Here is a 14,238-nt window from a genome sequence, read left to right on the forward strand (position 1 = left end):
AGTAAATCAATTTGTCTATCTCTCTTGTATAAAAATCATACTACTATTTAAAATATATTTTTGGAGTATTTATATTATTTGGTTTGAAAATCCTGCACTGCACTCGATTGATGTTTGATAGGCAATTCAAATTTCTTATTACAAAACTCTAGTATATCATTTAGATTTAAAAATGTATTATCTTATCTTTATATGGTGGTGTTGTTTAGATTTACAAAATGAGTTTAATGTTTATGTAGGTATAAAACAATTTTATATTATCATGTCATCATAAATTATTATTTAAATTATTTTAAAAGTAACAAAATTATTACACATAATAAATTGTGATGAAATAATTATATAAATTTTTTTACACACTATTAATACATATGCATTTTTCTCTAAAGATATTATCCATAAATTAAAAATTTATTTTCTCTTTTGATATTAAGATGTTAGATCCTGAATATATAGGATCATATGAAGAAATATTTTATAAATTTGTGCATAAAAACTTGTAATGAATATGAATATAGCCTCTAAAAAAAAATCATCAATCGGTCCAACGGATTGATTTGGTTTTCTAAATTTGTTATATCTACCAGTACGGATACAATGTCCTTTTTTTAGACGAATAGGCGGATTGCCACCATGTCGATGCATGCATGCATGTTATAATGTCTGCCTAAATGCAAAACATATATGGATTCATAATAAACCAAAAAAAAAATGAAAATGCTATGTTTTAATAAAGTGAAAGAGTGAAAAAAATTATAAATGCAAAAATGATTGGTTCACATAGGATAAGGTTAAGGTATGATCCAATTGATTTTTATGAAGTTGTATGATGTTCAGTAACGTTTTTTCAGATGCGTTGGTTAGACATTCGTGGCCATATTTGGCATGATTCTAGGAGTATGATCCAATCCAACTCTATCATTCTCCAAATGAGACTGAAAGTCTAATGTGAACCATCTATCTATGCTTGTTTTTTCTGGTTCTTGTGTGTTATGTGTTGCAACTCCTAATCAAATATGTTGCGTTTATCTTTCATGGTTTGTTAAAACTGTGATATACCATGTCTTTTCTGACCATATATAAGATAACACGTCAAAAGAGTGGAATTTCATTTGTCAATACGAGTCCTAATTGCTAGCTGATAGAAGATATAAACATAGAAATCTCAATTGTTTTTCTTTTTTTCCTATAATCAAAGGAGCTAAATAGTTCATTATTCAACATAATCCATAGTAGAAACAAATGATACAGAGAAGACAGTAGGTCAGTAATTTAAAGTAGAAAAAAACTTGACTTATATGACAAACACAGAACCTCCAAACTTGTCCTCCCAGAGTAATTATACAATAACAGCACATACAGAGCAAAAAACACCAAAACAATGATTTGTAAGTGAAAACTACATAAGATCCAGCAAGTTTAATGACAATAATATTGATCAATCTGGCACCATTGCCTTGCATGCATGTCCTACTGTACAAATAACCCCTTCAAAGTTTCAATGTCAACTCAGGTGGATGATTCGCGTTCTCCCCAACGAAACTCAAAATTGAACTTCCACTCAGTGAGAAATTCTGATGAGTATGGCCTCCCTCAGAGGGAACCTGATGGTAACTACCTTGCCACAAGAGTTCTTCCTCATCCTCCTCCAAGAATATTGGAAGACCAACATATCCTTGCTCAAATCTTGCACTGCTTTTCGTTGTTGGCACAAAACCATGGTGCAGAGAAGAGTGTGCCTTTATCCCTAAGGACCTGAAAGAACCATTAAAGGGGAGAGATGCTAGACTTTCATATCTCTCAGAGAAGATCCCCATTCGCATTGCTCTCTTTGCAATTGTTCTTTCTCTCTTGTGCGCATTTTGGTGTCCTCCAAGAGCCTGCGAGCTGAAAAACTTTCGCTTGCAGTAATTGCAAGAGAAGACTCGCGGATTGTTCGCTGGATTAGTTTGAGAGGGAGGATCATTAATGCTGCTCTCACTAGTGCTTGAGAAGGAGAGTCCTGCTGAATTTCTAACCACCAAGTCATTGTTGTTGAACTTTAGAGTTAAGTCAAGGGAGATAGAATCTGAATGGAGATGAAGTTCTATTGGATTTGTGACATTGAAAAATTTGGTGAGGTTGTCACTGCAAGGACCTGCATAGGTTTCTTGAATTGATATATTGGAAGTAACCAGGCTGCTAACTTCAGATTCATATTCTTCTGAGGCCACCACTTCAAGATCAAAGTGTTGTTTCATGATTTAGCCGTGCTAAGTTTTCAAGCTAAATAGCCCAAATAAGTGCAGCAATCCACCATCATAAAAAAATCCATTTCAGAGCTTGAAGTTGAACTGTTTGGTCCTGCAATGAAAATCCAACAGTTAAAACATTTAGTAAGCATCATAACAAGAAATTCCAAATTCTTGAGTCAGTTTGACCACAGTCACAATTAGTAAGCATCTAATCTAACTTGAAAGAGCATAAAACTGCTCATCCTCCCCAAAGAAGAGGTTCCATTTATGAGAAAGAGTATAAGTAATCCAATATGGGCATAAAAAACAAACATCCTATGCTTTATCTTTTCCTTTGTGGAAGACGTACGACTAGTGCTGGCAGCCTGGCAGAGAGACACATTTCCATTGAGATGGAAATGATGGCATGTGCTGTGATTCAAGTGCCTTGGACTTTTTGCTATAAAAAGCATTTGTACTAGGCACTTCCTTTGCTTGTTTTGCAACATGTTGGCCTACCTAAATGGTAAAAGAAGCAGGCACTAAAATCTAACCTTAGTACATGATTCAAAAAAAATTGTGCATTGGTTGAAAGCAGAATGTACAATAAAAGCCATTGGTACCTTATCTTATTACAAACAAATGGGACGCATATCAATGATACCATTACAACCCCATAATGATAAACATCTACAAAACCAGTTTGGTTTTTTCTTTTTGTAATGTTATTGAATTTTACCTATGCTACCTGAAATCAAATTCAATGGTCAGATATTTTCCTTAATTATTTTTTAAAACAAAATCCATCTTTCTTAGTCTATGACCCAGAGACCAAATATTGGCTAGTGAAATAATAATTAATTACACTCTTCCCTAAGTAAGGTTTCTAGATCTTATCTTATGTTGCTGAGATACCACTATCTCTAGCCTATTCTGCAATTTTAGGCTGAAGAAAAAAAATCAATAAAACAAGAATCCTAAGTGCATGATTGAAATTTAATGTTGAACTAGATACCAATTGCCAATTCAGATTGGAAAATCCCACTGAACTCTTCATGCAAGGAACTGTTCCTAATGTTTGTTATCTAGCCCACTCATATGTAAGTATGTGAAAATCTGGAATAAGGTAGCTAGGATACATGCCATGAACTATAAGTTGACCAATAAATAGTGAATTTACATTCATCTTGGTCCGAGTACTTTGGTGAATCCGTGAAATCAAATTCCTACCACTTCAATTAGTAACAACCTACTCATTTATGATCTATCCCGAATTTGTAATTGGAAATTTAAGAGAAATAAAACATAATAAAGATTACAGAAGTAAATATTCTGACATTTATTGCTACTGTTTATTCTGTTTCCTACTGCTTTTTTATTTATAATTTAAGTAAAAAGGGTAAGTCAAAGTGACTAATTTCACTTAAATCTGACTTCTTAATTTTTATCAATGTAATCAATGATTAAAAAAATGAAAAAGGTTTTCAATTTTGGGTCTTAGTCTAAAAAAAAGATCGGACTACAATCAGCATGATCCAGATAGTATTTGATTTCTACTATCTGAGAATTGCGTCCAATTTTCTAACTATAGATTTCCAACAACCAAATCACCATCATGGATTGTACCTCAGTCAGTCCTTTAGCATTGAAAAATAAAAGAGAAAAAGGAGAAAAAGATATAGAAAGAATCCAGCTCCAAGTTTAAACTCGTACTCTGTCAGTTTGTAAGTGCAAGGTAACATTGAGAGACAGTAAAAGATAGAGTGAGTAACTACCATATTCCATGTTATTGTTATCACACAAGAGAAAGAATCCAAAATATAACATATTGAAGAATAACAACTTGTGCATATCCCAAGTCAGAATTTGCATGCAGATACTTGTTTCATTTTTCTTCAATGCCAATTCTAGCTAGGAGGGAAAGAAGAATTACTTGTAAATAATTTAGAGAGGAAAATCACTATAGAATTCGGAGGTGGAGTAAATAAGGCAAAAACTAGAGCAAAGATGGGTTGATGAAACGTTTGAAGGTAGGATTTCCAGTGAAACATGTAGTCTTTCCAGTGATTCAAAACTTGTCTAGAAACCAAGAAAGAGACTAAAGACAAGGAGAAAAGTAGAAAAACCAAAGCAAGAAGACAAGCAGCAGTTCAGTACAGGGATGACAGTAAAAGAGTATCACACATAACCTCTCTCAAGTTTCAAGATCAAGTGAAAAAAGTGGCTTGCTTCTGATATCACCTATAAACTGCTTTGGAATTGGAGACATGTATGATATGTAGTATTTTTTCCCTTGTTGGTTGCTTCTCTTGGTGTGGTTGATTATGAGAAGACAAAACAAGTCTCATGTTTTTTCTCATGCTCGACTTAAACACCACTAATAGAGGGTAAAGTGAGAGCAATGAGGTTTTGTTGTTCTGATATTAAAAACCAATTTAACTGAAAAGGAATAAAAATAAAGAAAGAGTAAATAGAGACAGTGAGATGGTGGATGTTTAATTATGGGAAAGCAAAGGTAAGATGGGAGTGGAGAGTTGGGGGAACAGAGAAATCAGAGCAAAAGGTGTTGGGAAATACAAAATTTAAAGAGAGAGAAAGTATAATCATATGTGTGATACTTTTATTAATGAAATATGAATTGATACTAGATTGTTTTATCTTAAGTTAGAATATATAATTATGTTAAATATTAAAAAAAGAAAAAGAATTTTACTGGTTCATTATAATTTTATCTGAGAACATGTGTACTACAGAGAAAAAATGTGGTTTACTTTTGAATGTGTTGAGACATTATATAAGTCTTTTTTTTTTTTTTTTGTTAGAATTTTGGGCCTTTTTAGAGAAAGCAAACAACATCTGCTTGGTTCCATGACATATGTAAAAAGGGCGAAACTACTGACAAGGTTGATTGAATATAGTATAGGAAAAGAAGTAAGAACAAGGTAACAGTGTAGTCATTATTCCCATCAAAGATTCTCTTGTCTCTCTTTTTATTTCTCTCTCTCATCCCCACTTCAAAAGTGCTTCAGATAACTCCATAATGCATGGGGTCGGGTCGGATTTTATAGTTTCATATATTCCATCTATCACGTCCAAATTAAACTATATGCTATCCCTATAAGGCTATAACATTAACATTATTATTTGTTTCTCCTATTTTCTAACTACCACGCTGCGACTGGACCATAAACAATACAGCACATGTCCTTCCCTTACCTAGGTTGCGTTTCTAACTCACGGAAGTAGTAGGTTGGCTTTAGGGAATTTTTTTCTTTTTCCTCAAAGTCACGAGTGACTAGTTAAAAGGGAAATGATTTGAAAGTAAAGTATTTTATGTTTGTTTTACTAAAGAGAGTAAACAAAAAAGTGAAATTATTTTTAAGTTGTTTAGTATTTATTGTTAAATTGATAGTTAATTTTGGTTAAAAAGTTATTTTACTTTTATTTTTAATTAAATAATGAAGAAATTAATATCATTATAATTTTTTATCAACAAGAAAATTTTAAGTGCTTTGGAGGAAAATTAATGTAAAAACAGGAAGAAAAAATCTTGAACAAAAGTTAGAGATTTGGACAACTCGTTAGCGCACAAGATCGGCTCAACGCATGTTCGCTTAGGGGGTCAACTCACGCTTAGCGCGAAGAAGACCCACAAGAAAGTCCAAGGTCGCGCAAACTCCACGCTAAGCGCGTGATTAAACCGTCATTCTCGCTAAGCCTAGGAGTGCGCGTGCTCAGCACGAAGTTAGCGTAAAAAGTAAGTTACCTTAGGCTTATAAAAAGAGTAGGAAACAAAAGAGAAAAACACAGAGTCTCAGAGCTCTCTATTGAATATATCAAGCCGGAACATCTCTCATAGGAGAAACCCTCATTCTCTAGCCCTTCTTTTCATCCCTTCTTTTAGTCATTCAATCTCTTCTTCCATTCACATTAGCCTAGTGTAAAGTCGTGAGAGGCTAAACACCATTGGGAGCCAAGCAAACCAACTCTTATAATGTAACTCTTTTTATTATCTATTTAATGTGATCCTGTTTTTATTACTCTTTTCTATGTCTACCTATTTATTATGGTTTGATCATCATATAGTGATTAGGGGATAATACATTGAAAAATGATTATTTTCCAAAGAACTGAAAATGGTATCTAAATGAAATCATTGCTAAAAATATATTGATATTTGTTTAGCCTATTTCATGAATATCTAATCTTAATGTGATTTATTATTTTTATCTTTACAAAGAAATTTGAGAGAAAAGAATATATAAATTAAACTCTTCATGCGGAAAATCAAATATAGTGTCTTAGTATATGTGGGTGGAAACATTACATCACAAGTAGTTTTGACATGTTAGAGCCCAATATATTTTCCTTCTAAACTCATCTTTCTGCCTTTAAACTATTGTTTTTTTTTTCTTTTACCCTCAAATTTCATATTTACAATTCTTTATCTCATCTACTTCTTTTAATTGTTTAAAAATTGGGTTTGTATCACTTTAAATACAACTAAAATCTATGTGAATTCGACACTCAGACAAAAAAGTGAAATTATTTTTAAGTTGTTTAGTATTTACTGATTTTATCATTTACTTTTGTTAAGATCTATCATTATTAATATCTTTTCTTTCGATTATATATTTTTCATCTACAAATTAAGTTCAAATTAAAACTTTATTAAAAGGATCTAAGGTTAGTTTTACAATTGCAGTATGTTAATCATCTACACTAAATATATGTGATATTTAAAGGAATTAGAAATAAAAAACTTATAATGTATTAGTAAAAAAAATTTATAAAGAGCTTGTTTGAAAAATAAAATAAAATAAAAATAAAAGAACAAAATGAGAACTCTCGAATTTTTTAAGGCTAATTAAAAACTTAGTTAAGAATAAAGAATCGCCAAATAAAACATATAAATACCAATTTAAGCATACACTTTTCTATTTCTATCTTCCTTGTGTATATCTTTTATTTAAGTTTTGAATCAATTAAGGTCTAAGTCTATTGACCGTGACTGTGACTGTGACGGAAGCCATTTGACAGTTTAATAATAAAATAAGACTTTAATTTTTAATTTCTTTCTCAAATAAATATAATCGATTGCATGACATCTTAGCTACTTTTGGTTTACATGAATTGTATGTAGGTTAAATAATTAGAGCATTTGTAAAAAAAATAAAAAATAGAGAAAAACATCTAAAATATTCTTTTTAACAGATCTAAATGAAAGTTCATGAATAACAATCATTTTGAAAAGTACAATCAATGCCCATTTGACCATGTTAGCAATGATAATGTTGTTAATGCGTGTTCAGATTCATATTAAATCACCTAAAATTATATTAAAATCTCAGCTAACCTAATATTAATTGAGTGAATAGGCAATTTAGTCCATGAGATTGTACCTATTTTGCATATTAGTCCTTAACTTAATATTAAATTCAAAATAGTCCATATCTTTGCATAAATGTTGCAAAATAATCTTTCCGTTAAATTTTAAAGTAACACCGTTAGTGAGATCAATTTTAGTGCCACGTGGACTATCCACGTGGCACTAAAGGATGACGTGACATGACACATGGACGTGGCTGATGTCACGTCATTTGATGATAACAAAACGAGTAAATAGGCAATTTAGTCCCTGACTTTGTACCCCTGTTGTATATTAGTCCTTAACTTAATGAAAAATTCAAAATAGTCCCTATCTTTTACATAAGTATTGTAAAATAGTCATTCCGTTAAATTTTAATGTAATGTTGTTAATGAGGTCAATTTTAGTGTCACGTCATTTGATGATGATAGAATGAGTGGCTTCTTCAAATTTGATGGTTTTGAACCAATTGAGGCATATATACGAAACAGAACTCACACACACTTGCACAAATAAAAAGAACCAAAAATTCACAGCAACAACCTTATCTTTGTAGCTGTCAACACCAATGGGCGAGGTTTGCATAACCATTTTCTTTTCCTCTTTTTTTTTTCTTCAATTACCATCAATGTATCATTCTGGGTTCTGATTTTTTTGTGTGTTTTGAATAGGAAGAGAAAAAATCAGAGGAAAACAAAGTGGAGGAGAAAAAAACAAATGAAGAAGAAAAGAAAGAAGAAGAGAAAAAATCAGAGTAATCAAAAGATGATAAGGAATCCAAGGAGGAATCTGCGCTGCCAGAAATCGTGCTAGGCACAACCTTTGTAATGCATGGACACTTTAAGCATGATTTCTGGCATTTTTTAAGTTAGAGACTATTTTGCAACACTTATGTAAAAGATAGAGACTATTTTAAATTTTTCATTAAGTTAGGGACTAATATGCAACAGGGGTACAAAGTCAGGGACTAAATTGCCTATTTACTCGTTTTGTTATCATCAAATGATGTAGCAACTTTTAGGAGGCACATCCACGTGTCATGCCACGTCATCCTTTAGTGTCACGTTGGATAGTCTACGTGACACTAAAATTGACCTCACTAACAGCGTTACTTTAAAATTTAACGGAATGACTATTTTGCAACACTTATGCAAAGATAGAGACTATTTTGAATTTAATATTAAGTTAGAGACTAATATGCAAAATGAGTACAATCTCATGGACTAAATTGCCTATTCCCTCAATATTAATTAGGTGAAAACATCACACACTCATCAACAACGTGATCAGTGATCACTAGTCATCTTGCAGAATAACAAAGTTTAGTAGAGAATATAAAAAATTAATGATAATTAAAAATGAAGGAATTTGGATTTAGGTATATCTAATGCAGCTGTACTTTGATTCATAACCGTAGGGTGACAGTTCCTACAAGAAACATGTTAATATTTTTGAAAAGTGACATACAATATGTTTATCATGAATGATAAAAGAGAATAAAATATTCTTATAATACTGATTTAATTATGAGTATACGATGATAAAACTTTCTTATCTTCACAAGTGAGAATGAAATTTTATTATAAGAATTGAGTGAAAAATCAATAAACATGTGAATCAACTTATAAAAGATTTTTCCGATTTGAATATAATTGTTTCTAATAAAAATATATATGATTTAGATAAAAAAAAAGTCACTAAATTTATTTATAATAATTAACGACATATATAATGTTTTATTAATGAAAATTTAATAATAATTAATATATATTATCTTGTTTTATAAAACTAGCTAATAACCTAATTAAAGAGTGCAAAATGACATATAAAGATATAATTTAATTTTTGATTTAAAAAGATTAAAAAAATTCTCAAGTAAATCAGTGAGAATAGAAAGAAATTAAAAAAAAAACTTATAGAAAGTAAATTAAAAATTACTAAAAATAAACTAGTGTGTAAAACAAAGTTGATTAAACTAACTCAAACTAATAGTTTATAAACTCCCAAGTGTCTTATAAACACAATGAAAGATAATTATAACAACTGTGTTTTTTTAATCAAGTGATTTATACTTTAAATCTATTAATCACCGTTTTTTAAGATTATTTCATATAATATCATGATAAAAAAATAGTAAAGAAAAAAAATATTCGATGTAAATTAGATAATATTTAATAATCCTCAACGAGCTAAACTCCAATGAAATGCATATAGAAAAAATAGCAAATTAACCCATCATGGAAAGAGACTGAAGGGATATCATGGCCCTCAACTCCCTCATTAAAGTGACATTATTCCACGCACGAAATTATAGAATCATGATGGCCATAGGTCCATCATTTGCTCTTTTCAACTTGGGAATGACCCTTTTACTTCCTTTGATCTTTAATTTCAGCCACGCGTGTTAGTATATGATACTACTGCTTGTGACATGGTTAGGAAACAAATGGGTCTCACAAAATCCATCATGCTAAGCTACCCAACAATGGCAGCATTCAAAACCTTTACAATCTACCTATACAATTTATAAAAATATAAAAATGCCCATGTCAACACCTTTAATTTTATCTTCTTTTTTTGTCCAGAAATGTTAGACTGAGAGTCACAATGAAAAATAAAACCACAATAAAAGCTTTATTAAACTAACAATTTATAATCAGAATGGAAATGAACTGAGACTTTAAGGAGGGGAAGTGATGGCGACTTTTCCTCCTCCCAGTCTATTAAATCAATTTAATAGCTTAGATTTTCCCACTTGTTTTTTTTTTAAAAGAAATTTCTCGCTTGTTTTAGAAAATATTTTTTAGTTTGATTATTAATTCATTTTTCATATTTATTTGTTTTTGAAATTTCCGGCTATTAAACTGGCAGAAATTGTTTGTACAATAAAAAATTTCTAAGATTTGTAATTGTTAGAAATTTTGTGGTGATTTTACACCCTCACAAAAATTTCTTTTACAACATTTAGAGAAATCTAAATGGTGATATTGATTTAATAGTCTAAAATGATAGAAAATTATGACTTTCTCTCGTTTAAGTCATTGAATCCGTATTCGCTCATAATGATCATAATCACTTTATCTAACATTATAATATATGTTAAAATATTTTCAACAAGTTTTAAATAAAATAAATTAACTTATATTGAAGTAAATAACATACTTTATTATGTTGATTAGTGTAAGATTTTAAAATATCTTAAAACAAGTACTATTTTATTCTCTTATTCTCATTATAATTGCTTTGTAGGAAAAAAAATTATACAAAAAAAATTATCATTTTAATTTTTTAATGTAAGATTAAATATATTTTTATTTATTTATATCCCTTATGATATTAATAATATGGATTATAAAAATAAAATATAAATTAATTAAAATTAATTTTATAAAATTATTATCTTTTTATTTATTTATTGATATGCACAAAATAATCTAAGAACATAATTATAATATATCAGAGGAAGTAATATTATGTTCTAATTAATATAGATGGACCAGATACAATGTATCTTCCAATAAATTAAATAAATTATTTTGCTTTAACTGACTAGTGATCAATTACTTTAAGGCTGTCAATTTTTAAGATTATTGTGTCTGTGTAAATGTATTTGATGTTAAGATTTTGTGCTTCATTGTAATCTTTAAAGCACCAACCTTGCATTGTTGCATTGGCCGAAAAATAATTGGTAAAATTGGAACGAAAATTAACCACAGCAATACCGTGAATATAAAAAGAATATGAAAGGAAGCACTTGTCTAATGGGCAAAAGGGGCAGGGTGTATGAAGAGCTATCTATTATCTATTAGTATAAAACTAAAAGAGTAATTATTTTTTACATCTTAAGCGTGTAAATATTCTATTGATATTTTTTTATCATATTATATTACTTATTACATTTATATTCTTTTTCTTTTATCTTTTTATCTCTATAAGTATCTACTAACATAAAATTTTCATACATAATTTTCCTATACAAAAATTTATGACCAATATATTATATACATATTCTAACTGGATCTCACATGATTTTTTTTTCTTTTCTTTCAAAGAATCATTAATTGAAAATGCACAACAAATTTATAGAAGATAAATATTAACGAATGTCTTTGAAACATTAATTAAAAATAAAAAAAAATATTAGAATACACAATATTATGTTTTCATGATTTTTTTTTACCTTGTCCCATAATTTTCATAATAAATAATTTTTTAAAACATAAAATATTAAAGAAAGAACATTAAAATAGTGCACCACAAATAAATAACAAAACAATTACCCATGTTTGCGTTCAAATTAACAACCAAAGTTAAAGTTAATGTAGATTAATGCAAGTAGAAGTAGTTAAATATTCATCAACATTTCATCGACACTCTGTTTAGTGATATTAGAAGTGCCCCATGTTTTACCACTCTTATTTATAAAACAATATTTTTAATGGGAAATTATAAGAAGCTTAAGCAAGTGTTTAAAAGGGGAGATGAAGTAGAGAACGGTGTTAAAAGAATACACAGGCTCCTCAAATTAAAGCAAATTTTCAATTGATTTTGCACTTAAAAGGACCCTAAGCTGGAGGAATACCAACCAATGAATCCGTTAAGGCCGAATGTTCAAAACAGATTAGTGATCTTCTTAATCATATCACAGAGTGATCATCAAGAAAAAATATTTCTTTTAAGAGCCCAAGAAAGTAATAAAAAATTGTAAATTTGGTTTCTCATTTTATTTTTAATTTCGGATTTTATTCCTCGGTAAAATTATTTACGAATTTTGTTCTCGTATCTCATCAAATCATACAATGTTGGTCTCCCAGTCCACGATTGGACGGCTATCTGTTACAATGACTGTCACATGTCACGTTCTTATTGGATGAAGTACATTGTAACAGTCAAAGTTCAGAGTTGTGGGCTGAAACAAAATTCATGAATAATTTTAACGAGGAACAAAATCCAAAATTGAAGACAAAGTGGAGGACAAAAAATACAATTTTACCTAAACAATACAATCTAAGAATTTTTATTTTTTTTTCTCGGTAACCCTACAATTATAAGACATTGATAATTCGATTAAGAATTTAATTTAGTTGTTTAAGTATGATGCGTGAATTATTATAATTTTTTTTTATTTCTATAAAAATTATACACTAAATATAATTTTTTTTATATCCCATCATCATGTAATCATAAATTATCGTCGGATTCAAACTAAAAAAACTATACCATAGCCAATATTTTTTTTTATTTTCTAAAGAGAAGCTTATAATACACGTGTTAAAGCCAACATTATTACACATTTGATGTCTATCTTACATTTTTTTCACTTATTTGATCACACATATGACAAGTGACACTTCACCTTTTGGTCATGGCAGTTAGAGAGAGACATGTCCATGTTTCCGCCGCTTGGTGCAGTTCCCATCACACCCTGGACTGCCAAGGTGGTCCCCACCACACACCCCAATTCATATCTGTCATTACAAGGCCTAAATGCATATCATAAGCAATAAGCGTTGATATTTTAGTGCAGAGGATATAAATATTAACTCCTTTATTTTGATAATTATAGTCTCTAATCTATTGATGTATTTTAAGGCAGTTTCTTCCACTTGGTTTGGTGACTAATTAATATATTCTCATGCTTCCTTCCTTCTTTACAATTGTTTAGTACAAACATATAGTTAGTGCTGATTAGTAAGAGCCCACCAGAGACTAGGCTTAGTCATTCATAGCCATGCCTTTTCCTATATTGCACCTTCTATCAAATACATGTTCATCATGATTCCAATCTAATTTGAATTTTAGATACCGATTGGTATCGTTGGGTTGGGAGATCAAAAGATAAACTACTTGCTAGCAAACACTATTGGTTTGTGCTAAGAGCATTTATAAAAACAATAGAGGATTGGATGCTGCTGGCATAGGACATTATGACCAAATTAAACATCAGCATAAAAATGGTGGAAGTGTTATAGTGTAAAGATTCTTGGGTACATATACCTTAGATGGATTAACTTGTGTCTATGCACCACATTCATTCCATGTTGACATCTTAAAGTTGATCTGATATATGTGCCATGCGGCATCTCTTTTTTCCTTTTCAGATGTTTCCTTTACTCAAATCACAAGAGCATGCATAATATTCTATCTCACAGTTGTCTTTTTTTTTTTCTCCTTAATATGATGTTTGTTTCTTTTTTTTCTTTTTTATCTATTGGTGCTCATGCACTCGTAAATGTACCATAATATTCAACAATTAAATCAATTCAATTCTAAAATTTGAAGTCGATAAAGGCTTAAATGGACTAGAGTTTTGGGCAATTAATTTTAGGGGAGTAATATTGGCTTGGGAAGATGCAGACAAGCATCTCAGTTTAGAAAGTGATTCAAAAAGCAGCTCTTGCAATTGCTACGATATTTCCTGCTAGTAGCAACAGAAATAATCACACAACTATGGTAAGACGAGTATGTACTCTAGCCGGATAGAGATTGAAAGGAGGATCAACCACACTTTTGGAGAAGGTAGGAAACATCAACTGCTACCAGGACCTAACTCTTTTTTTTTTCTTTCTAGACCACATATATTCTCCACTTTAAACAATCATGTTCAATATAAAGTAACAAAATTTTCCCTCCGAGTATTTAACACTACTGCGTATT

The 14,238-nt window shown here is 30.2% G+C and overlaps 1 protein-coding gene across 3 annotated transcripts; it reads right to left on the reverse strand.

Annotated features, from left to right (window-relative positions):
* Positions 1-1,264: 1,264 nt before the first annotated feature.
* LOC114381208 (zinc finger protein 4-like) lies at positions 1,265-4,742 on the reverse strand. Of its 3 annotated transcripts, none has more exons than XM_028340406.1 (2): positions 4,403-4,742; positions 1,265-2,343 (listed from the first exon to the last, which is right to left on the reverse strand). In XM_028340406.1, exon 2 carries the CDS (start codon positions 2,238-2,240, stop codon positions 1,491-1,493), a length of 750 nt encoding a protein of 249 aa, XP_028196207.1. In that variant the 5' UTR covers positions 2,241-2,343; positions 4,403-4,742; the 3' UTR covers positions 1,265-1,490. The 3 variants fall into 3 exon arrangements, with proteins under 3 accessions (XP_028196207.1, XP_028196209.1, XP_028196210.1); XM_028340408.1 differs by lacking the exon at positions 4,403-4,742 and adding an exon at positions 4,147-4,396; XM_028340409.1 differs by lacking the exon at positions 4,403-4,742 and adding an exon at positions 2,584-4,119.
* Between the last annotated feature and the right edge of the window lie 9,496 nt (positions 4,743-14,238).

This window comes from Glycine soja, chromosome 13 (genome assembly GCF_004193775.1).
Source record: "Glycine soja cultivar W05 chromosome 13, ASM419377v2, whole genome shotgun sequence".
In the NCBI taxonomy this organism is placed as follows: domain Eukaryota; kingdom Viridiplantae; phylum Streptophyta; class Magnoliopsida; order Fabales; family Fabaceae; genus Glycine; species Glycine soja.

Bases quoted from the DNA above. Each gene is read 5' to 3' on its own strand.
- LOC114381208 (XM_028340406.1), bottom strand. From the start codon at position 2,240: ATGAAACAACACTTTGATCTTGAAGTGGTGGCCTCAGAAGAATATGAA.